The 24,705-nt window shown below is 39.9% G+C and overlaps 1 protein-coding gene across 1 annotated transcript; it reads left to right on the top strand.

The window, feature by feature from the left end:
• The first annotated feature begins 13,243 nt into the window (after nt 1-13,243).
• Nucleotides 13,244-22,918, top strand: LOC104962506 (S-adenosylmethionine synthase isoform type-2-like). The gene is made up of 9 exons (XM_010790938.1): nt 13,244-13,532; nt 16,059-16,136; nt 16,509-16,631; nt 16,778-16,890; nt 17,502-17,645; nt 19,331-19,549; nt 21,203-21,385; nt 21,674-21,807; nt 22,278-22,918. Exons 1-9 carry the CDS (start codon nt 13,439-13,441, stop codon nt 22,378-22,380), a joined length of 1,191 nt encoding a protein of 396 aa, XP_010789240.1. The 5' UTR covers nt 13,244-13,438; the 3' UTR covers nt 22,381-22,918.
• Nucleotides 22,919-24,705: the final 1,787 nt, after the last annotated feature.

Below are 24,705 nucleotides of genomic sequence, written 5' to 3'. Positions count from 1 at the left end.
CTCAAAGCCAAAATACTGCTCATTTTACAAACATGTCAGTAGGTTTGTGTGCTATCGGTTATACAGGTTTCATTCCACAAGCGACATTTCATCTCAACTCAAGCTAATTATGAAAATATTGGATCAATTAGATTCATCATTGGATTGAAAGAAACACCTATCCTACGTTAGCTTTAATAATTTAGAATATAACGTGTGATAATAACTTCACACACATCCCCAAGTCCTTATTTATGAAACTGGATGTGAATTCCAATTTTGGCTCATGATTAATTTCCCTTATAGTTTGCTAATTAGCTTTCTGTTTTATTGCTGAGTCTGAGGTCCTGGGATGTGTCAGGCGAAGGTTAACGAGAGGATGCAGAGGGGTGATGCACTTCGGAAAAATTGCATGGACTCGCATCTACGTGTCGGACAAAGGTTAATGCGTTGGACCTTAAAGTTTCCTAACGTTATGTCGATGGAAAGTCTGACGTGCTTGAAAGGCTGAGTGTTGTTGCTGGTGACATCCGCTCTGAAACTCCAGCTTGCAATTTGGACCATAGGTGGCATTAGTCACCGCCATCAGCACAGAGTGGGTGGGCGACAGTTGAGTGCCGCTAGACTTCTCATCAGCAGCACAGTGGCTGCGTGTCGTTTTAAGAATTACCATTGTTATAACAGTGAAGCAGAGGCCTCCAACATGTTGTCAACCTCCCGCCTGTTTTGTCACATTTTCCGGGGGTAGTTTCTCTAAGGATTTGTGCAGCCAGCGAGCAGGAACTGGAATGTGAACACAGTGAAACTGAGGCAGACCCGAGGCATCCCTGAAAACTCGATTAGGATAATTCATTTGTGTTTTAACACAGCGGAGGTATTAGTAAAATGAACACAGCGTGCTTAAGCTGAAATAAATAAATGTGTGTGTCTTCTAAAGCGTTTTATTACATTACAGTATGCATATTCTCAGAGGGATATCTCAAATGGGACATTGGGACAATTAAAGGTAGGCTGCTAAGAGAGAATTATCAGAGGGGTGCAACTCAGAGAAGAGACATTTCTTTTTTACCCTTTTTAAATGTGTTCATCTCTTCTGGGTCTCTGCATCTTTGTGCCTAGACATCTCTGGCGCACTTGCCTGGTTAGCCCCCATGGTTTGTCTTAGCAACTTAATTAGCATTTGTGGAGTTGACTTGTCATAGGCAGCTGTGATGATGGAGGCACAGGGATGAGGTTGTCGGCACCGTGGAGGGGAGTTCCACCGGCGTGGGTGAGTGTTGAGACCTGCAGCGTCACACAGAGGATTAGTCAGGAGTCACACAATCCGCCCCACCCATTCTCAGAGATCTAATTAAATATGCATGGTCTAAACCAGGGCTCTTTAATTAGTTTGGAATGGGGGCTGGTTGATGAAAATGATCCAAAGCAAGGGGCCGGGAAAAAGATGGCTTGAAATATGAGCAATCATATTAAGAGCTTCAGATACAGTAAATAGTACAACAGCATTAAGTGGAGTGCATATATTGTGTTTAATTAAATCAAACAACATAGCCCCAAGGCCTTTATAGATCTAAATGGCAAGTTCAGAACTCAGTAGGCCTACATGTGAAGCTAATTCAACCATTAACATCATTTAATTTGATTTGACTTAGGTAAAATTATTTAACCATTCACGCAGAGATGCAATAAATGACAGGAGTTGTCACTACAGTAGCTAGTAGGTGGATTTGAAACCCGAGCCCGCCAAAGTTTTCAGGCAATGTCTTTCCCTCTATCTCTCAATGTAACACCTTCTCTGGAATAAAGCCACTCTGGCCCAAAAACAATTCTTTAAAAAAAGTAGATGACTTTCAACATTATACTCAAAGGGCCAGTAAATATCACCCCGGGGCCGGATTTGGCCCGCGGGCCGCCAATTGAATAGCCCTGGTCTAAACACTGAAGCGCCATTTAAATTGTAAAACATCTAACTCTTTTGTAAACCGTTATATATATATATATATTTGCCCCAATTACAATCCGCTTAAAATACCAAAAAACAATTAACATTAATGTCTCTTATTTTCATTTGGATTGTCCTTAACAGGATTTACTGTGTGGCAGCCTTAGTGATGTTTTATTTGTTCTTATATCTACTGTCTGTTCCTTTTAGACCCTAACTATTAATTATATAGGTGTTCATTCAAACATAATCTGTTATTCCTGCTGTCAATATCATTAACGGGAAGCTATATATACAAAGCTTTATAAGATGGGCCTATTCGTAAATTATGTATCTGATTTGGCAGCCTATTTGTTATATCTTTTTATAGTCAATACATCCATTAGCATTTAAGACGGTACAGTTGTGATAACTAAAATGAGCTATAACTGTTGATGGCTCATTACTTTTGTATTATTCTAACAGTGGATACTTTATAATATATTTAAAATATCAATGTGTTGACATAGGACAAGAGATTTTAGTTTCTTATATTTTTATTTAGCTTAAATTTGTATTTTTCTGGTCTTATAAACTGCATGACACACTTTATGGACAGCTTATCAGCTTTTCATCTCAATGAAAGGTATATTGACTCTTTTGTCAATACAAACACATTTTTTATAAATTGTTTGTTAATAATGTATCAAAGGATCAGAAGATTTTATTAAAACGTCATAAAATGTAACACTGAAAAACATTAGCATAATATATCATGCTGTCAACAGAAGATTGAGCCAAATGTTCAAATGTGTCAACAACATTTGCGTTTATTTGATCCAAGTAAGCACGCCTGATTCATGAAAAGCTTTATGGTACATTCTGAGTAAGTAGGCCTTTATTCAAACTCCCCGGGCGCTGTGCAATAGCTGCCCACTGCTCCTAGTACCAGACTCCTGGTACTAGGATGGGTTAAAAGCAGAGAACAAATGTCACTGTGTGCTGTGTGCTCTGCATGTGTGACCATTAAAGAGGGTTTCATCCCTCCCAATATATATATATATATATATATGTGTATGTATATATATATATGTGTATATTTATATATATATATATATATATATATAAAAAATAAACAGTTTAGGTAGATGGGTCATTGCTGGACAAGCTGCACTGTGATGAATAACTAAAGCAGAGATTAAAAGCTGTGGCTGGTGTCCAATTAGAAAATATCTATATACAAGAACAGGCAAATAAAAGCCTTTTTTATGCAACTATAAACACAACAGCTACTTACTGGCACAGCGTCATGCTGGGAGCGCTTGTTTTATTCATGAATATTATGAATATGGTCTTTAATGTGGTGGCCTATAAAAGTTATAAAGGGACAAAGTTAAATAATGCACATTTCTGCACCAATAATATTTCCTTACTCTTACAAAGGGACTCTCATGTTTTCAGGGCACATATACGAGATTGAAATGAGGATAATGTTTTATTTGTAATAGATGAAAGAATGGCTCTAGCAAACCCATTTTACACAAGTGAATATTCTTCATTTCTGAAAGAGAATATAAGGTTATGACCAGTAAATGGGGAGTAGAACCTTCTTGCACGAAACAGCCATTGGGAAAAATACAGGTGCAAAGCAAAAGCATCGTTGTGTGTGTGCGCGTGTGTGTGTGTGTGCGTGTGAACTCTCTCTTCTGTGTACGCCTGCCAGTGGCATTGGCTAGACTTCTTCCTCCTCTCTGGTTGTGCTGTGCTCAGGCAGACAGCTCGCCCACAGCAGCGCCAGCTCACTGCCTTAATATGTTTTGACAGAGGAGGCATTATCACAGCACTTGACACACTCATCTGCAGCACGGAGCAAGAAGCCCAGGCGCTCCTAATGAGAGCGCAGCTTTAAAGAGAGGCCAGGATACTCCCCACCACTTTAATTATCTTAACAGCTTCAGACTGTTCCTAAAGGCAGAAAGAGTAGGACATTAACCAGTTTTCATTTGTTCTCTATACTAAAAAATCCATCTATGATAAATCTGGTTGTTTTCTCTACAATATAATGAATGTATTTTTGAGCAATACCGCTCTGCTGCCTTCTTTTGTAACGGTACCACTTTCAATATCAAAGCCCCTCTGTCGCAGCATGGTGTCTCTCCCAAAAACTCTTCCTTTCTTCTTTTTCTGCTTTCTTTTTCTGATCTCAGAGGCTGGAAGGTAGTCAGGTTGCAGAATCTGGAATTCGTTCAAGTTTATTTGCCAAGTGTTTCAGAGGGGAATACTATACACCGACAGTTCTGCAATAATAGGCTTCACTGCAGCTCTCTCTCTCCTGGGGTTATATCCCTGCGTGTGCTGCCCTTATAAATCCAGCCTGAACCTGATATAATATATGTAGATACCCAGTGTGAATCTGAAGCCATTAAATCTGGCTAATCATTCTGCGATGATTCTAAAGCTCTGGTTACATTAAAATAATGTGCATCCTGTAAGAACATGCCCCAAATTCAATTCAATTCAAAACCTTTATTTATTCAGGTGAAAACCCATTGAGATCATTGACCTCTTTTTCAATGGTGACCTGAAACGCCTGTAAGATCATTATACTGTATGAGCTGAAAAGGAGAAATATTCTAATCTACTGTATTCTGGAGCAAAGGAGGATAAACTGGCTAATAAGTCTTTTATATATTTAAATTTGTATAATTCATAATGCTTTAGATTTAGATTTTTGCTTATTTCTGGAGTGTAATTTGCCTTATTTTCCGCTGGTTGGGGTGCAGCTTTTTGATGTTCCTGAAACATGTTTAAGGGTGTTAAGCAGCTTGTTCAAGTGGAACTGCATTAATACGACGTGACGGGAGATAAAAACCAAGGCCACACTGCCATCTGTGTTATAACATGTACAGTACATTACCTTGGCACTGGCTGATGCCTGTTTCTTGTAGTACAGCATGTTTTTGCACTGCTTCTGATTTCAGATTACTCACACAGCCTGCAGTTCTCTGCTTCACCACAAAGTGTCTCTGTGCTCAAATCAGTGCTTCTACACCTGTTTCTCCTACTGATGAACTTATCTGCATCCTTTTCTTTCAGTGTCAAGCATCATGCACTAAATTGATACCATTTACAAAACCTCCACAATAACACATCTGTTTTGTCTCATGATTGAATAAAACCACATTGTTGTTTGATCTGCCATTTTTTTAGGTATGGTTTTATTGTTTTCTTTCACAGACAGCATAATGGCAGTAGTATGCTGTTCACGGGTAAATATTTTTTGAAAATATAAAAAAAAAAATCGAGAAAGCATAATCAATCACAATTAGAAATACAACAAGATTGGTCACCTGCCTGGATTGTGGACAAAAAAAGCGCTTTTAGCTGTATCTTTGTATGATGATCATCAGATTTGAAGAATTTTGAAAGGTTTGTTTATTTTACATGATCCCTATCAAAATAATCCTTTGTAAATAAATACATTTTAGTTTGCCACAACATGCATATAGTTTAGGTGCTTGAGTTGCTGTTTGGCTGTAGAGAAAATAACAATTTAAATTCAGTAACCATAACATTATCACCAATGCTTTTAACAGGCATATTGTGTCATATGACAACAACTTGGGCTAAATCAGTACAAACAGTCTGTTGTACAATAGGGACCAAACTTCTCCACTGGATCTGCCAGAGTTAAGTTTTTTTTAGTTTTTTTTGCTCACACCTCCCAAACTTTTATTTTCCAGTTGAGCATTAAATCAACTCTTCACAGCCCCCCACCCCACCCAGAGGCTACTAACAATGGGTAATGTAATGTGTTTCCTGAAGGCTGAGTTCCAAATGCCATGCGCAGTGAATGTGGATTGTATTAAAGGTTGCCTAAACGTATTACTAATGAGATTTCAGCTCATATGGCTGCTTAGGGCTACATTAGAAATAAATGCTTCCTGTAAACACATGATCTCAACAGGCTTGCATATCACTATTATAAACAGGATAAATTAGAACCCATCTTTACAAAAAGCTGCTTTTAAGGAGTACAATGTAGAAACTGGTCATTTTTACCAACTTGAAACAGGGAGAGACTCGTTATTACCATCTATGCATCGTCCCCTGTGTTGTACACATGACCTGTTGTTCAACCAATTTCCTGGTAGACAAGTAGACACTACAGGAGGGTAAAACATTGGACTATAATTTAAACGTTTTCTGATATATTTGGTTTGTTGAATATGCAAATTGAATGTTCCGCATAAAAAAAAAGAACATGAACAGATCCAAACACTGGAAGAATCCATGCAGGTCAATTTTTTATTTAAACTTTTTTTGATGAATAAGGGTAAAAGATTTTTGGATATCTTATATCCAAATACAACTCTCAAAATCACAACATACTGTTAGCAGCCATAACATTTTTCTTTTATGGATAAATGTTTAAATAAATCAGGCTATAGATGAAATAGTAGATCAGTGCTCCTGTCAGAGTTCCCGTTAGCCTGTAATTACCGGACTACGACCGGTAAAATATGCTGAAGACCGGCAAATCTAAATCTCTCCGGTCAAAGTGTCCGTTCAAAAATAATTTCCGTTTAGCGCAATACCACATCAGTGTGACAGACAAGAATAGTCAATTCTAATGTCTAACACTTAATATGGAGAAAGAGATGTCCTGTATGGGTTGATTGTGCGTTGATCTGTTGGTAGCTGGCAAAGGTGAAGCCCTTCCTTGGACACAAGCACTTTGAAATAGTAATCCATGCCTTTATTACATCTCGGCTGGATTACTGTAATGCACTGTATTTTGGAGTCAGCCAGTCCTCCCTCGCACGTCTCCAGTTAGTCCAAAATGCTGCCGCACGCCTTCTAACTGGAACACGAGGGAGCACATTACTCCCATTTTAGCCTCCCTCCACTGGCTGCCTGTGCATTTTAGAGTCCATTTTAAGATTCTTTTATTTGTTTTTAAATCTTTTAACGGTCTCGCCCCGCCGTACCTCTCAGAGCTGCTCCATCCTTACTCTCCTGCCCGGTGCCTCAGGTCAGCTGATCAGCTGCTCCTGGAGGTACCGAGGNTGGGCTAAGACCCGGTGCGGAAGGTCCTTCAAACCCCCGCTAACATTCCTCTTATTTTCGACAATAAAAGAGTTGTTGAAAACAGACTCAGTAGTCATAGTTTCACCAAGAGTGTAACAGAGGTGGGACACATTTGACCGGACATTTGGACAGCAATTATCGGTCATCCGCGAGAACGGATTTTCGGACCAAAATTCGGACACAATTTATGTAAAGTCTCGAGCGATTAAATTGGCCGACGGTGATTAGACAACCTTTCAATCTGTCGACCGAAGAGACGTCTTCGGAAACCAAAATTGGACAACCAATTAATTTGATGTCTCAAGGCGTACAGGAGACAGGCTCTATGCAGAGCCATGTGTGCGTCGCACACCTCCGGCGGCGCGTCCGGGAATGTCAGTTGTGTAGGAACCCACGGAGTACCAGTCGCCACCATCCCGAAGACCGCACCGGAGCAGGTGGTACTACTGGTTTTTGTATTAGAGCTCGTGAGTCTCACGTCGCGCACACCAGACACTGTCTACCCTCTCGTCCCGACTCGTCGGTCTCCTAAATGCGGACGGTCAAAGCGGAGAAGGGGGGTGGGGGTGTCAGATTACCCTATGTCTTTGTGAAGGACAAGAGGGTCTTCGACTACAGAACGCGGGAGGTTAGTCTGACTCCTCGAGGACAACTTTTCTCCCTGATAAAGGTGCAGGAGTTTTCCCCTCTTTTTCGTCCCACATCTGGCGCTTACACAAGTGGTTCGCTGACCAAGTGAACGGTGCAGACTTTCTTCTTATCGTTATGAAGGTGCATAGGGTAGTAGGGCTTTGTTTCCTTTAATTGCAAAGCCTTATAAAGGAACTTGAGGAGCGTAAAAACACATAATCACCTTCTCAAATAGCGGCCGGTGATCTCCCGGTCGTAGAGTGAACGAACAGCCGACTGCCTTATACGGCACGAGACTGGGCACTCCACGGCTCGCCGGGTAAAATCAAACTCTTGCAACAAGGAAGTGAGGCGGAAGCCTCAACTCTGCAAGTAGGTCGGTAAAGACATCCTAACAAAGGTGATAACAGAACCAAACAGATAGTTGAAACAAACAGACCAGACATATATAACCACAACAACAATCCACTACTGTACGTTACCTTAATTCCATGAAACAAGTCGAATAGAACGACGTACGAGACAAAGTGCCCACAGCACGTAGGAACAGTGTATTTTCCCAATGGCTTTAACTGTAAACTCCTCACACAAAGAAGTACTGCCTGTGGTTAACCAGCAACAACCCTACGGGCAACGGGGGCCGACGCTCAACCTTAGGCTGATCAGACCGACTTGCGCTAGCAAGTAACGAGATCCGGCCGACAAGTACCTAAAATCGGTGGTCGTGCGTTGCGGACAGTGACCGGTGCGGTCGGGTCCCCGGGGGTCGGGGAGTGCCGGCTACTGAGCTAGCCGGGTTTTTCAACTACACCGGGCACAGCTATTCTCCTTACCTTGCAACAAGTAGGCGGCCAACCTTGTCCATAAGGCACGGCCGAAGTCCGTATCTTACGGGTCCCCGCGGGGAAGGTTCGACAAAGTCAACGCGACCCGGACATGAACCTCGTCGGACAACTTGTCGGCAGGGGCCGCGGCGAAGGCCTTGGAGAACGGTCTATTGATTAGTGGTGCAGCTCCGCATGGGATCGACAGTAGGGTCAGCGGAATTGTACGCAGAGACGCGTGACTCCGAATAAAGTCAAAATGCGTGAAAGTATTACGGCCATACGCCTTCACAACTCACTCCTGACACTGGATTATGGCTGGTGTAATAGGCAACTACAAGACGAAGTTACCGTAAATAACTGAGCTGTATGACGCAGGTGCGCTCTGCGACCCCCTGGTTGGACTGCAGAGGACCAGTTCGGCTCAATTGCTGCATTAACGTGAGCAGCTCTTTGTTTCCTCTACCGGGTATTGCGAGAGGGCGCAAGAAGGGATAGCGTACAGCGGTAAGGCCGCGGACTTCTGCTGAGGTGTTGCTCGGGGCGGCGGCTCAAGGACGCGTGATCCCGTTTGCACGTGAGGCACGGGCTCTTCACATCTCGCAAGAATTGCCAAAAGTGCCTCCGGAGCGCCCACCCCTTAGGATTCGGAGGTGGTCCACACGTAGCCGACGCATGTTCCGCGGGCGGCTGCTGTTCTCCGCAGGTTTGTTCGGCACGTAGTGTCAGTTGTCGGCGCTACCCCACATCAGCCTCGACCCCGAGGAGGTACAGAGCCAGCGCCAGTTACGACAAGGCTCCGCGGGCGTCTGCACCCGCGAAAAGTCATTATGAACCCAGAGCCACATGAGGGACAATCTCTCACACAATTGTTACTCATGTTTACTCTGCAATTGAAGTGTCTCTTGTGCTTCAGTAACGGGGTGCTGAAGAAAAGAGGGGAGCAGATTGTCGGGCCTCCTTCCTATTTATACCGGAAGGGAGCCGAGGGTGGGGCCCACCTTGCGGGTGGGCGTGGACTACAAATGTTTCAGTGCTGCGCGGGTGCGCAGGGGGATTACCCAATAGCGATAGCCTTAGAGGGCGAAGCCATAAACGAAATAGAACTTGACTTGAGCTCCGCCACCGCCATGATAGTCTTGTTAGTAAACACAAACACGCCCACAGCGCGTCTCCGCATGTGACACAGGAAGTATCTAAGTAAATTTACTCAAGTACTGTACTTAAGCCGTACATACCCGTACACATGCCGCAGTTTTTGCGTGGCTGTGTCTTTAGCATAGGGTCTTTAGTTGTAAGCCCAGTGGCGATCTGTTCATCTGTCATACTGATGTTATTAATAAACAAGAATACAGTTTGAAAGGGGAGTGATTTGTAAAATATTCATAAAGAAAAATAAAATCTGCTTACAGTTCAGTTGGGTGTTGAGAGATGTATCCATAGATCTCTTAATGTTGCTCTCAAAGTGCACCAGATTGATGCTTTTAACTTCAACATTTAAAAGAAAATCTTCCTGGGAGAGCATGCCCCCGGACCCCCCTAGAGGAGGTTAGATCCCCCCCGACTTAAATCATGTTGTTCACATGGATAGGAAACTAAATACATTTGCACACATCTTGTGTCCATATCTTTCTGTTTTNTTTGGGTATGGAGGAAAATAGAGAGGGTTGTGTTTTCTGACACTTGGTGAGTTCCCTGGAACACCGGGGACACATATTCATGTATAAAAGACGTACAAAAGTGCATTTTGCATGATAGGTCACCTTTAGTTACATTCCATCAATGATGTTTATGCGTTTCTACATTTTGATAAACTTCGACATTTCGAAAACTGTTAGAGTTGGGTTACATAAATAGTGGCAGTAATTTTTTTTAATTGTGCAAACTCTTTTTTAAATATACATTTGAAGCTAATCATGCTCTGGCGCTGTTCAAGTTTGTGAGGTGTGCTTCTGCTGTGAGGGCTCCGCTGTAATGTGTCTGTTGACCACTAGATGTCAGCCTGATGCAAATGCCCTAATTATTTGAAGAGTACTTGACCTTTTTCCTCTCAAGGGCCATTTCAATTTTGACAACATCCTTCTAGGGCCGTACCAAATATTGAACTCAACCTCGGCTTAAAAAAACTAAAATCACAGCCCATTCATTTCGCCTTTCTTTCATGCTGTGCAAAGAAAAAGCATCCTCTTAATCCAGATATCTTACCATGACTCGCATATGCATGCACATGCATGGTTGTGGCATGACCACCAAAACAGAAAGATATGGACACATGATGCGTGCAAATGTATTTAGTATCATTCACACCAACGGTGTTTCAGGGCCGGTTCGGAGCTGGAGCTTGAAAAGCACCGGGTTTTCGTGTTTACACCGCAGCGGAGCAGCCTCTTAGCTCCGGAATCCGGTTCGTTTCAAGCACCAACATTTTTTCCGGCCAGAGCAAAAGCACCGCATACGTCACGCTTACGTCGAGGCGGGGGCNTTGTTGTTTATTAACATGATAGGTTACCTTTAAGTTATATTTATTTTGATTTATGGTGTACATGCCTTTTTAATAACATTTTTGAATGGAACATTCATAAATCAAAATAAATATAACTTAAAGGTAACCTATCATGTTAATAAACAACAAAAACCTCAGTCTTTTATACATGAATATGTGTCCCCGGTGTTCCAGGGAACTCACCAAGAGTCAGAAAACACAACCCTCTCTCTTTTCCTCCATACCCAAATCTCTTAAAAAGGGGCTGCAACGGATCTGATACAGACTGATCCAGATCTGAACACTTCTGTGACTTCACAGAAGTGGCGCTACGGCTATTGGGCCAACTCCACCAATCAGGAGGAGAAAGCCACGGACATTGCCGTTCGAAAGCGCTGGAGACGCTGTAGTACATATGCCAGGCCTGTAGATGGTGCTGTTCTCACATAATCAGCCCATGCAAAGACAGTGTTAAATTGAGCGAAATGAGGAATGGCTAAAATGCATGATCTGTTTGGTATTTTGAAAAATAAAAAGTATAGATATGCCTTATACTTCAAATCAACTACAATTCATACTCAACTTGTGTAATTTATACTAAACTACATATATTTGACAGTTATAATTATGCATATGTTATTTTACTTTGTTCAGTCAGATGATCAATACGAAATACAAAAAAACTTGACGATGCATCAAAGGAATATAAGTAGTTTAAAAGGAGCTTGCCCTGTGTCAGCCGCAACATTAAAGTGATGAATACATTAATGCATCAATAATTATAATCCAGTAATATGATGTATTTCATTCTAAAATAGGCTACTCTGCATGATGATTATTTGTGGTACTTTGTATTGGATACTTTGGTACTTTTATACTCTAAACATGTTTGAATGGCTATTTGTACCCTGTGCTATCGCTAAACTTGGTGTCAACAGAACAGAAAGAGGTCATGCGGTCGTAACGATTAGAAGCACTTGGAATGTTTCAATGTCTTGGGAAATGTTTGTTTCGGTTTTGATTCGATTTTAGTTTTCAAAGCAGAAGAGAAAAACAGGGCTAAACTAGATTGATCTTACTACAAGAAACTGGCCCAATTTTGGCAACTATCTTCCAATGAAAGTAGCTGGACAGCCTTTCCCTTCAGGACACTCAACAATTATCATTATGAATGTAAACATATCATCATGAAAGTAAACAACAGTAATGGGTTTTGTAAGTACTATACTATACTAAGTACTACTATACAATTATTTAAAAAAAATACATGACATGCCCTAGCTTTAAAAAGTCCTTCAAAGTTACACAACAGAGTGTTTTTGTATTTATAAAAAACCCACATTACGATCCATTTGTTTCCAGATGTAAGTGCATAATGTAAAAGATACTTAATTACAAGTACAATTCCAGTATTTATTGTGTATCTTGATGTAAGTAAGTTGTATGAGCAGACTTTTTTTTCAAGTAAAAAAGTTAAAGTACTCCCATATGCAGATTGGTAACTGTAAGTGCTATTATTTATAATATTGGCTGCACATTAGCTTTGTTAGTCAAGCTATAGCAAATGTTAACTACACTTCATATCGTTTTTGTAGTTGAATCTATAAAATGGATAGATCAATTTGTTTAAAGTAATGTTCTGCATTAAAAGTTCTTATCAGTGGTGGAAGAAATACTCAGATATTTGACCTGTACTAACACTACAGTGTTAAACAGTGTTACTAGTAAAAGTCCTGCAATCAAACTCATAAAAGTATAGAGTTTCAGCGTCCAATATACTTTCAACTACCAAAAGTTAAAGTACTCATTATGCTAAATGGCTTATTTCATAAAAAGGTATGTTATATTATTGGAATGATGGGTGGAGCTCTGTTTAATGATTGTTAATACTGCTGGGAAGCTTAATCTATAATAGTACATATAATTCTAATTAGTTACTTGATCCTGTATGAGTTCACCATTGAGTTATCCCATAGGCAGATAGCTGCATGTCAGCTACAGATCGCCATCGGAGACCTCAGGGGCCCCCAGGTACAAAGAAACAAAGCATAGGCATGGATGAATCCGCCGAAGCGCTAGAAAGTAAAACTCAAACGATATAATGTCAGATTGAGGAGTTTGATATGAGACAAATCTGAGTTTGATGGATCCACTTAATGACAAAATGGGAACTCTTAGCACGGGAGGAGTTCAAAAAAAGTCTGTTAAAGAAGAAGACAAAAAAAAGGAATCCCACCTCCCCTTCCTCGCCTCTGAATGGACTAACCCACTGGTTCACATGGCACCCTCCCCCCCCCCCGTGTGTGTGTGTGTGTGTGTGTGTGTGTGTGTGTGTTGTTTTTGCCTTATATAGTGCAGAGTTATCCAGTTGCTCTGCCTTGGGACCGAGAGATTAGAGTGCAGCCACACTATCTGCCCGTCTTTATTCCCCTGTTTGAATAAGAAGCCAAAGAAGAGCTTCTCTGCTCCACAGCATCTACTTCTATCCAGTCAGGCAGCACAAGAGTCAAAATGAACGGCACGACTGATGAGAACTACGAGCCCGCTGCCTTTAATGACGGCTCCTTCATGTTTACCTCGGAGTCTGTGGGAGAGGGGCACCCTGGTGAGTAGAGGACCCCCTCTCTGTGCTGATGCTGCAGGATGTGAATGAGGAGTAGTGGTGTTCTACACTTTTATGTTTCACTGATCATTGATGACTCTGAGGAATGTGAAAAAAGCCTGACTGGTGCATGGAGGCACTGTACCAGAAAAAGTAGTTTGAAGAGCCAGACAACTCTGATTTAGAGCATGGATCCTGGACTTTATGGCTACTAAATTACATTTTCTAACATCCTGCAGTTTTTCAACGAAGATAAATCTTGCATGGAAGCTACACATTATATTAAGAGTTCACAAGTGCAAACTATGGGTAACATTAAACGTTGCTTTGCTTCAATTAAAACTTAGTTCACTGAACTTAACTTGAATAGTTCGTTTGAAGTCATCAAGGTCACTAAACTAAGTATATTAATACTCAACAACTCCTGCTGTTCACATTATGCTGAGTGTCAAGATTCAGTTGGTCATTTGACACGATGAACTTACAACCGCAGCTGCTCATGTAGGAGTCACGTTTTAACAGTTATTACAAAACACTGATCCTAAATCATTCAGGGACTCAGTAGTATCATAACATAGGTTTATTGACCCACAGGAAGCCAGTGCAAAGACCAGAGAACTGCAGCTGTTTGGTTGAATGGTTTAAAAACAACCAAATTCAATACATTCTACTGAAATCACATTTTGCTGAAATCACAAGTCTCACTGTACTTGTGATTTAGATCACATGCATTGAGTGATCTAAAGTTGACCCACTATCTTTTTAGCTCTTTGGACATGCATATGGCACTGTTGCACATTCCTAGGTCATCACATTCCCATCCTATAGGGGAGACTAAAACAGGGAACTGTAGTATTAGAATATGTGACTAAGCCAAAGTGTAATTATTAGGCCGAAAAGCAGAGAGAGAAAAGTAAACTGTATGCCAGTCAAATGTACCCTACTGCTATAGGATGTTATAGTAGAACATCTTTCTCACGGTTACAAAATATAGTGCATTAATATGACTACTGCTGATGAGACATGACACAGCATTAGCCCTGATTTCCAAAGCAAAATATATATGTATTTTCTCTGAAAATGTGCAGCTTACTAACAATAAAAAAAGGATCAAATGACACCACAGTATTATTAGGCAACAGAAAGTTAATAAACCTGTCACTTTAACAGCAGAATAAAACAACAAAGCAACAACACAGCAATGTATAGATAACTCGACAGCGGCTGTAGCCACAAAAGCAAACATTAAATCAAAAATGATATGCTGCACAGTTTGCACACACCTATAGTACAACACAAATCTTTGTTGTTAGAATTACCTGTCTCATGTTGTTCTCTTGTCCATCATAAATTCCTCCTCACCCTGCTCCAGGTTCAGCTTCTCAGTTCGTTCATCCTCAGTCCGGCTCACTGCGCTCCTTAAAGTTTCATGCATTTTATCTTAATCTTAATGACATTAATGTCACAAAACATAAATTATGTCTCTCACCGAAAGTAAACTTCTAAAGAAAACATAGAGGGTGGGTACTGGAGCATCCGTCCGGAACAAATAAGCATGTTAGCAAGCTTTAGCTAGCGCTAGCTTGCACCTGTTGCTTACGCATTATTTTTGGTGCGTTTGATATGCGTCACTGCTTTCCCGCCAGGTGACTCTCCTCAGGTGATAACCAAGTACAGACAGACAAACAGACAGACAGACAGACAGACAGACAGACAGACAGACAGACAGACAGACAGACAGACAGACGACTTTATTCTGTAGGCCTAATATGTAGGCTACAGTAATTTAATGACAACGTTGTTACAGGTGTACTGTAGGCACACTTCATATTTGTTACTTCCAACCTTGGTTTATATTTATAGCGTATGGTTTCTGTATTGCACTTTCTTCTACAGTGGTGCCAGAGGTTATTTACTCAAGTAGATTTAGTAATAGCCTACCACCAACCACCATTGTTGTTAAATACAAAAAAAGATGTCTGTAACTTAGTTCTGAAGACCTGTACATCCAAAACCGAAATCAAAAGATCATTGTTTAATATATATTTAATTATTAAATGAAATGTACATGTTCAAAAATATGTATTTATCTTGAAATAATAGTAGATTGCTGCACTAGAAATATATTTCATAAATTAAACTATATTTTCCAAAAAATTAAATTCTTATAAACTGGAAAACTCCAATAGCTTTTAAAAAAAGTTGTCAGATGTGATGCAAGGAAAGTACAATACTCAATATGCTGAAGTGGAAGTAACAGAAGGGAAAAGAGTTTAAGTGAAGCTGGTGACAGTGTGGTGGTGCTTTGATTATCTGATGGAGTTACAGTGTTGCATATCACCAAGCCAGGCTATTCCTGGGGCTGTAGCTCCTAACAGGAGTGATGTGTAGTCCTCTGGATAGGTGAAATATGATACTTCAGGTTCTGCCCAGATGAGAAATGTGTGACATGTGCAGCAGAAGGTCACACGAGGAAAACAACCTAGCATAGTAGCAATTAACCATGTAATGAAACCAATTGTTTTCCAGATAAGATATGTGACCAGATCAGTGATGCTGTGCTGGATGCTCACCTGAAGCAGGATCCGGATGCCAAAGTGGCCTGTGGTGAGTAACAATGTGTTTCTCTCCAGCAGAGAGAAGAAGAGTGCAAATAAAAAAGGATTGTATTTCCTCATATCACTACATGAGTTTATCTTATCCTCCAAATGTTAGTTAATTAGCAACATGACAAAAAAGTACATGTAAATTATGATTTTACTTTTCTGTTGCTGACGAAAACTACAAAAAGGAACAGATAAATAAACAAAAGTAAAAAAATAATAACAAGAACTGCTTTTTAAAACTGAACAGGATAACGTTCACTATATCTCGTGTCAACAGAAGGAGTTTCCAAACTTTAATGTTGCTGGAAAATGCACAAAGTTCTTTCTTATCAGGATGAAAATGCACTGTAACATACTCTGTGCTTTGGAACAGAGACGGTGTGTAAAACCGGCATGGTGCTGCTTTGTGGTGAGATCACGTCCCGAGCCAACGTGGACTACCAGAAGGTGGTGAGGGAAACCATCCGGAACATCGGGTATGACAACTCAGACAAAGGTGAGTGGAACCAAATGTTTAATCTCTGCACATGTCCCTAAACCACTTACTTTGATGCATCGCTGCATGCATAAACATGAACCAAACAATAAGTCAGTAAGTTTTTTTATATAAAAGCGAGTTAACTCTGGATGTCCACCTCCCAGGCTTTGATTATAAGACCTGCAACGTGCTGGTGGCCCTGGAGCAGCAGTCCCCTGACATCGCCCAGGGAGTTCATATTGATCGTCTGGAGAATGACATTGGAGCTGGAGACCAGGTAAAAAAAACACTACACTTTTTTTTGCACACACACTCTTATTTCAATTTGGGAAACTTAAAAGATGCAAAATGCTTCTCACAGTAATACACAAAGAGACAAAAAAAACACTGAATCATAGTTCATGTACAGCTTTTTTATTTAAAGTAAAGTAAAATCTTTATTCAAATTAAAAATACAATACTACACTACAAAATAACTCATACAAGTTCTGCATTCAAGTAAAAGTACTAACATCTAAATATACCTAAGTAAACAAAAGTTGAACTACTTATGCAGAATTATATCACTGTTTTGTTAGCTATTATGGATGTATCGTAAGTAACATTAATATTTCAGCTGGTAAGATGGCGCTATTTAAACTACTTGATCTACTGCTGGGTGATGATTAATAATCAAAATCTTCTACTACCAATCAAAGCTGTCAAATACATCTATTGAAGTGAATATACAATATTTGCCCCCAAATTGTAATGAAGTAGAAGGATAAAGAACCTCAATGTTGTAAAAGATCAATACTTGAGTAAATGTACCTGGTTACACTTTGCCACTGTGGATACAACAAAGGTATTGATGACGACATAATTTATTATTTTATCCTCTGGGAACAGGGTCTGATGTTTGGGTACGCTACAGATGAGACAGAGGAGTGCATGCCCCTCACCGTCGTCCTCGCACACAAACTCAACTCCAAGATGGCCGAACTGAGACGTAACGGGACCGTCCCCTGGCTCCGCCCGGATTCCAAGACACAGGTAGGATCCAAATCTCCAAATACATACTGAAAAAAGGAACATGACCACAGTGTTGCAGTGGTGAAGCAATTATAAGTCAATGAGTAAAACGTTATACATTCCATGTAAAACAAAAAACTGTCCTTCTAACTCTATAAAAATAATCTGCCACAGTAAAGATTCTCTTCCCAAAAAAACCAATGCAAGATTATTCAAACACAGATGCTATTTGCACCTAAGCGTCTATAGTCAATAACGCTATTTGCTAAGCAGGGGCAAACAGTTTTAGGTAGGTACGTTTGAAAAACCGGCTCGAGATACATTTTGTGTTATATTCCACGGAACGCTCTTAACATCCCGATAGCAACGAATATCTTAAGTGCTTTGACAAAAAATCCATAAAAAAATGTAATCTGTGGGAAACCGTAGCGTTGTAAAAAGCAGCCGGCCCGGCTAAAGTAACTGGATGGCCTACCTGCCTGTCAGCCTTCCATCTGTGCACACATTTATCTCGTGCCGGGGCTCTGTAAGGAAGGGGCAGATTTTTTCCGGCTGTGTATTTTCAAATTCTAGCGCACTCGAGCTGGTTTCTCCAAAATTATTTCATCTTACTTATTCATGCTTTCCCCACAATTCAAAGTATAATCTGGACAAGACACACAAGACTTCTAAAGAGTTTACAGTGTATACACAGACATTATGAACCTAAAAACATTGACAGATATGACAGTTAACCTGTTTATATTTCGGTTTTGCACCTTCTGACATTTACATTTTTATTCTTTCCTACTGAAACTACTGCACAAGTTTTATCTCTCATCATTTTTGATAATGCTGAGTACTTAATTCCACTAACTACCCTTCTTAAAAATCAGACGCTCATCCAAAAAATAAGCTAAGCATTCAGAGCTAAATTTGGACATCTTATCCAGAGATATCCAGGTTTGAGAGTAAGTCGAGCCGCTGGTTTTCACTATGTGTATCTCACTAGTAAGTGGGGCAGTGGTAGTGACCTCCAGAAAGTGCAACCAGAGCACGCTGGTATGGTATGTGCGTGTATCAAATCGGTTCTTTGAAACGCTCGGCACACACTCTTAAGATTTACAGTCCTCCATTTGGAAAGGATCAAATAAAAAAAGAGCAATATTATCAATAGATAAAAAAAACGAATTAAAATCAGTTAACATGTCTTAACACTGTTAATTGTATCCCAATTTGAACATGACACAATAGTTTGACTGTAAATTAATTAATTAAAGATGAACTTTTTTACTCATGCAAAGGAAGCAGCACAAATTGCTTTAAAATTCAGCATAACAAATCCTAAAATAAAGCATAAGAAACATACATATACACAAGAAGGAAGGAAGAAATAGTGTTGCTTTTATAAAAAGAAACTCTAAAGAAAAGATGAAAGATTAATAACAGACAGCCAGTATTTGAAGGCCATAGGGTTTCTGATCACAATTCAAAGAATGTTCCATATTTTGGATCCTAATGGCTAAAAATAGCATTCTCAAAAAGCAGCTGTGGAGGATCAGATATAGTTCAGGATCATAAAAAGATTGTGTCATATAACAAGGTGCAAGGCCAAGGAAATAGCTTAAACCAACTCAAAGAAAAGCAGGTAGCTGGTGTTGGTTTTATATCTTCTCTCTTATATCTCCAGTAAATATACTAAAGCCTCTCCACTCCGATCCCCCCAGGTGACGGTGCACTACACCCAAGAGAACGGCGCTGTGATCCCCACGAGGGTTCACACTGTGGTGATCTCAGTGCAGCACGACGACGAAGTGTGCCTGGAGGAGCAGAAGGAGGTCCTGAAGGAAAAGGTCATCAAAGCTGTGGTCCCCTCCAAGTACCTGGACGAGAACACCGTCTACCACCTGCAGCCCAGCGGACGCTTTGTGATCGGGGGCCCCCAGGTAAAAGTCTTGAAAAAGACCACAAGCCAAAACGTGTTCCTGTGTATACTGTTAGCGCTGCTGGAGGTGATTTTAGACACTTGTTCTGCTTTTAAATCTTGGAAGAAGGCGAAGTTGGGAAACAATTCCTTACTCGAATATAACAACAGGCAAAAATGTTGTAGGTTTTTTATTATATACCTGGGGCCGTATTCACAAAGGATCTTAGGGCTAAAAGTAGCTCCTAACTGGCGAATTTAGGAGAAACTCCTAAACATAATGGGCGTGTCAGTCTTAAATTTAGGACTCCTAATTTTATTCACTAAGAGCAATTCACAAAGTATTTTAGGCCTAAAAGTAGCACCTAAATTTAGGAGAGCTTAAAAGTCCTCGAGAGGACTCCTAACTCAGTAAGACCTATTCACAAAGAATCTGAAAATGGCTGCGAGACGAAATGTTTTGGAGACAATGGAAGACTGTGAATTGATCAAGAGATATAAGCTAAATCCTGAGGGTATCAAACTTGTTGTGGAATTAGTGCGGGATGCAATAACATCCCCGACTAACAGGAATAACCCGATTAGTCCGGAAATAAAATGTTTGGCAACACTACGATATTTAGCAACAGGGAAAATGCAACTTTGCAATGCCGACGATTTAGGAATATCGCAACCATCAGTCAGCCGTGCCATAAACCAAACCATCAACGCGCTCTCTAGACCATATCATCCAACAGTTTATCCGGTTTCCTTTGGACAATCAACAACTACACAGGATCAAAGCCAACTTCATGGCAATGCAGGTATGCCCGGTGTGGTCGGTGCTATTGACGGGACGCACATAAAAATAATTGCGCCATCAAAAGATGAGGACGTGTTCGTCAATAGAAAGAAAGTACATTCCATCAACACGCAGATTGTTTTCATTCATCATGATAGGGGGACTTGAACGGCGGTATGGGCTGTTATTGAAAGTGTTTAAGTGCTGGAAATATGCTCATTGGATAATAGTTTGCAGGGTGCTTTTAATTGCCTCCTTGATTTAATGCAATTTACGTATTTTTATTGTTTGCTCTCTTCCTTTAACGTGCATATACAACGTCATTATCGTGGTCTGCACAAACTTGTCATCATGCGTGTATTCTGCTAACTGCACTGTCCATAACTATTTGATAGGAATACATTTCTAGCCTAGGCTATTTCCTTGTTTTAGTGGGCTCGTTTGTGGGATGTTGCGGATGAGTTTCACCGAGACCGCCTACTCTGAACAACCAATCACCGTACTGACCGCTTCTAAACTCATGCACGAGAATCGACGTAATCCATAGCAACGGCGCGTCACTCTTAGTTCACTCTTAGTGATTTATCCTTAGTATGAGTAGGTCTCAGCGGCTTTGTGAATAACTTTTAAGAAAAAACTCCTACGTAAAATGTTTTAGCGCGAGTTAGGAGCACTCCTAGCGGTAAGATAAAATGCTTTGTGAATACGGCCCCAGATCTATACATAACTTTACACAGCACAAGGATTGAATGATCTTATCTTACAGTATAATAGATTCATATAACTTATTTTTACATTGAGATAGAAGAATAGTAACACGATTTTTGCATGAGCATCTGAAACAGTAGTTTGTGTTCCATAGAAATGTCAATTGTGAGTGATTTCTTTTGTCAGGGTGATGCTGGAGTGACGGGCAGGAAAATCATTGTGGACACATACGGTGGTTGGGGGGCTCACGGTGGGGGAGCTTTCTCTGGGAAGGACTGCACCAAAGTGGACCGCTCCGCTGCCTATGCTGCTCGCTGGGTGGCTAAATCTCTGGTGAAGGCCAAACTGTGCAGGAGGGTGCTGGTGCAGGTGAGAACTACAAATAAGTACACATTCACAGAAATATATTTAATGTGCTTTGCTGGAATAAATCCCATCAATACTGTATGTGGACTACCAGTCTTCAAAGTCTTACATTTGGTTGAGTGATTGTGTCTTAATTGTTATGAGGGTTCGGATGTCCACATCTTTTTGGCCATATATATTGTGGTCCATTCAGGTGTTATAAGTCAAGATCTATAAAACAGATCACTGGCACTGTCTGGCAGATGAAAATCTATATATCACGTATATTTTCTTCCCTGTCTGTATTTTCAGGTGGCGTATGCGATCGGAGTGGCCCACCCTCTCTCCATCTCCCTCTTCACCTATGGCTCCTCTCAGCGGAGCGAGAAGGAGCTGCTGCAGGTCGTCAACAAAAACTTTGACCTCAGACCCGGCGTCATCGTCAGGTCAGCATTCAAACTGATAACATCTTATTTGTTATAATATGCAGAGTGATAATTGAATGATAAAATGTAACTATACTCAGTGGTAATAGAAGTTAAAATAGCAATACCAAAGTGTAGAAGTATTTTATTAGAAGGATTCAAAGGGTCACATATAAACCTGAGAGGTAAAGAGATCTTTAAAGGCAGAGGAAAGAGGTTGGATGTTGCATGTTGTATTGAAGAAGACATACAAATAGTATTCAAGTTAACTTGTCAGGAAATGTTTACTAAACTAATACCTCAAGAGAGAAGTGGGGTCATTTTTTCCTAGACTACTATACAATCTGATTCCTTTTTACAGCCAGAGCATTGTTCCCCTGTTCCACGCAGTACTTATATGATTGTACTTTGTTACTTTCCTCCTCTGACTGTTATTCAGATGGGTCATGTTTAACCTGTTAACATCTGATTTGATCTTTATTGTCGTGCAGAGATCTGGACCTGAAGAGACCAATCTACCAGAAGACGGCCTGCTACGGACATTTTGGCAGGAAGGAGTTCCCCTGGGAGGTCCCAAAGACCCTCAACCTCTAGAGTATATGTGTGTCTGTGTGTGTGAGTGTGTCAGTGATGTATAGATAGCTGTCCATGTGACCCTGTAACCCAGTAAGAGAAAATCAGAGGGATGGGTCAGGGTGGGTGCAGATGATCTCCCGTGATTGGCCGAGCTGGAGAGGTTTCATCTGTACTTTATGACCCTTCAATAGTAACCTGAAATAAGAGCAGGCTATTTGGTATTTGTGTCCCATAGATTCAGTGTCAGTCACATGCCTGCAGTTTGTTTCACACATAAAGTGGTTGCTTGCAACTGTTTCTGCCCTAGAATAAGTGAATGACCAAATTTGAAGGGAGAGCAGCCATGCAAACGTTTTTAAACACTTCTAATGTCTTAAGAAAAATAACATTTGTTATTTTTTCAGTATTGATGTATACTGTACGATGCTGGTTTTAGTATTACTCCGTATGGTCTAAAGCCTTCTGGAAGATCTTAAAGTCATTACATACAGTAAAGAATGTAAGTGCCAAAAGTTTTATTTTTCAGCCTGAAATAAAATCTGTACCCTGAACATACTGTTTTGGCCCATGTTCAAGATAAAACAGATGTGACTTTAATGTTATATTAATTTCTTTTAAATCAAGAATGTATTCACGCAGACAAATGGACCCCTCAGAGGCAAGTGAGAAAAAAAGAATTCCGGTGACCCAATTTTAAAATCTGATCTAAATAGTTTTCTTTTCTATGAATATAACATAAAAACAGGTGACAAGAAGATTTGCTGAAATAATATTATTATTGTTTTATTTTTATCTGGGTCATTCTTTAAGTGTTTGTTATTGTAATACATATTCCGGCCCTCAGGAGGCGGAAGTGCACCCCCATGTTTTAAAAAGGACTGTAACTGTAGAATTAATGTTTTCTTCATGCTCTTTTGCAACACAGATAAATATAGTGTGTGTTAGCAAGTTATGTAAAACCTATCCTAGGAAAACTTTTTTCCTCATCCGTTTCACAGATGAAACGTAAAAAATGAAAGAATCTTTTAAATATATTCTTACAAAATATTTTATTTCCTGTGATGTTTTGTCATAAACACAGGAGAGAATATTTTTGAGATAAAAAAAAATTGATCAACAGAATTGTTTTCTCTCACTTGCATCTCACGGCTTCCGTACACTCCCTACCAAACAAAGACGAGATCAAAGAGGTTATACAGCAATATCTCAAAGAACTTAAAAATGTTAGTCTGTTAAAAGTTGTAAATCAGAACGATTTATTTGCTGCATGTATCTTAACATTTACTTTAGATATTTTGATTATAGTTGTCAGCAGTTTTAAGTGTGTTTGCTGGCTTTAAACAGAGTGTCTGCAGGTGTTAGTTGGATAGGCTAAAGCAGGGGTGTCCAAACACATGGGCGGCTCATTAAAGGTGAGGAATATTGCCTGATAAGTTAAATTATTCTTGATTATTGAATATGCTTTAAGAAAATGTATATCTTACATTTTACATATTTAAGAAGTACAATATAAGACAAGCAGAAGTTGTGTGTGTGGGCTATATTCTACTATACTTTTAGAATTTGCTGCATTCCAATTTAAAATGGAACACGGGCCGCAGTTGGCCCCCGCGCCGTAGTTTGGACACCTCTGTTCTAAAGCCTTAAACGCTACAGTGTTTAGAGCTTTAAGAAGTGAATTCACAAACTTCCACTATTCTGAATAGATCATTACATTTTCTTTATATCTATTTCTAAGTTGTACATTATTGGTAATAAACCAAATGACATGCAGACACTGAATCTAATCAAAATGACAACAATACATACCCAAAGACACTTCAAATGTTGGAAATATTAGATATTTTTGTTGCTTATTATTACTTTTCGGTAAGAAGCTTGCTGGTGCATTTCTGCAGGTTGTATTGCCATACTGGATGAACTTAAACCTCTAAAGGTCTTAATTTATAGTTTTCATTGCTTGTTTTTTTTTCTATTTAGGAATCAACGCACACACCTGTATCCCTAACATGCTATTATATTTCTTTTCCAAGGTACATGGTTTCATGTATTTTGGTACTAAGCCATCATGAAGTCAGACACTATAAAAGATCCCGAGATGAATTAGATGAAGATTCAAATGTCAGAGATGTATCACTTTACAGTTTTACAAATCCTGACTGCTTCCTATACATTTTTAAAGAAAGCTGCAAGTTTAAGTTGATAATCAGAATAACAAAATGCAGTCTAAAGTCTTAATCGTTTTTTTGGTACCACTTTACAATAAGACTAGCCTTATAAAGGATTCATAAAGGGTTTATAATTAGGTTATTAATTAGGTAGTAAACACTTTATTAATCATTA

Source organism: Notothenia coriiceps, unplaced genomic scaffold (genome assembly GCF_000735185.1).
Source record: "Notothenia coriiceps isolate Sejong01 unplaced genomic scaffold, NC01 NC01_scaffold00034933, whole genome shotgun sequence".
Lineage (NCBI taxonomy): Eukaryota > Metazoa > Chordata > Actinopteri > Perciformes > Nototheniidae > Notothenia > Notothenia coriiceps.
The sequence above is the reverse complement of the archived record's forward strand: the minus strand, read 5'-3'. Positions and strand labels throughout refer to the sequence as shown.

Coding starts and splice junctions, on each gene's coding strand:
- LOC104962506 (XM_010790938.1), top strand. CDS start 13,439: ATGAACGGCACGACTGATGAGAACTACGAGCCCGCTGCCTTTAATGAC. Junction 16,137..16,508: donor GGATGCCAAAGTGGCCTGTG/GTGAGTAACAAT, acceptor GCTTTGGAACAG/AGACGGTGTGTAAAACCGGC. Junction 16,891..17,501: donor ACATTGGAGCTGGAGACCAG/GTAAAAAAAACA, acceptor CTCTGGGAACAG/GGTCTGATGTTTGGGTACGC.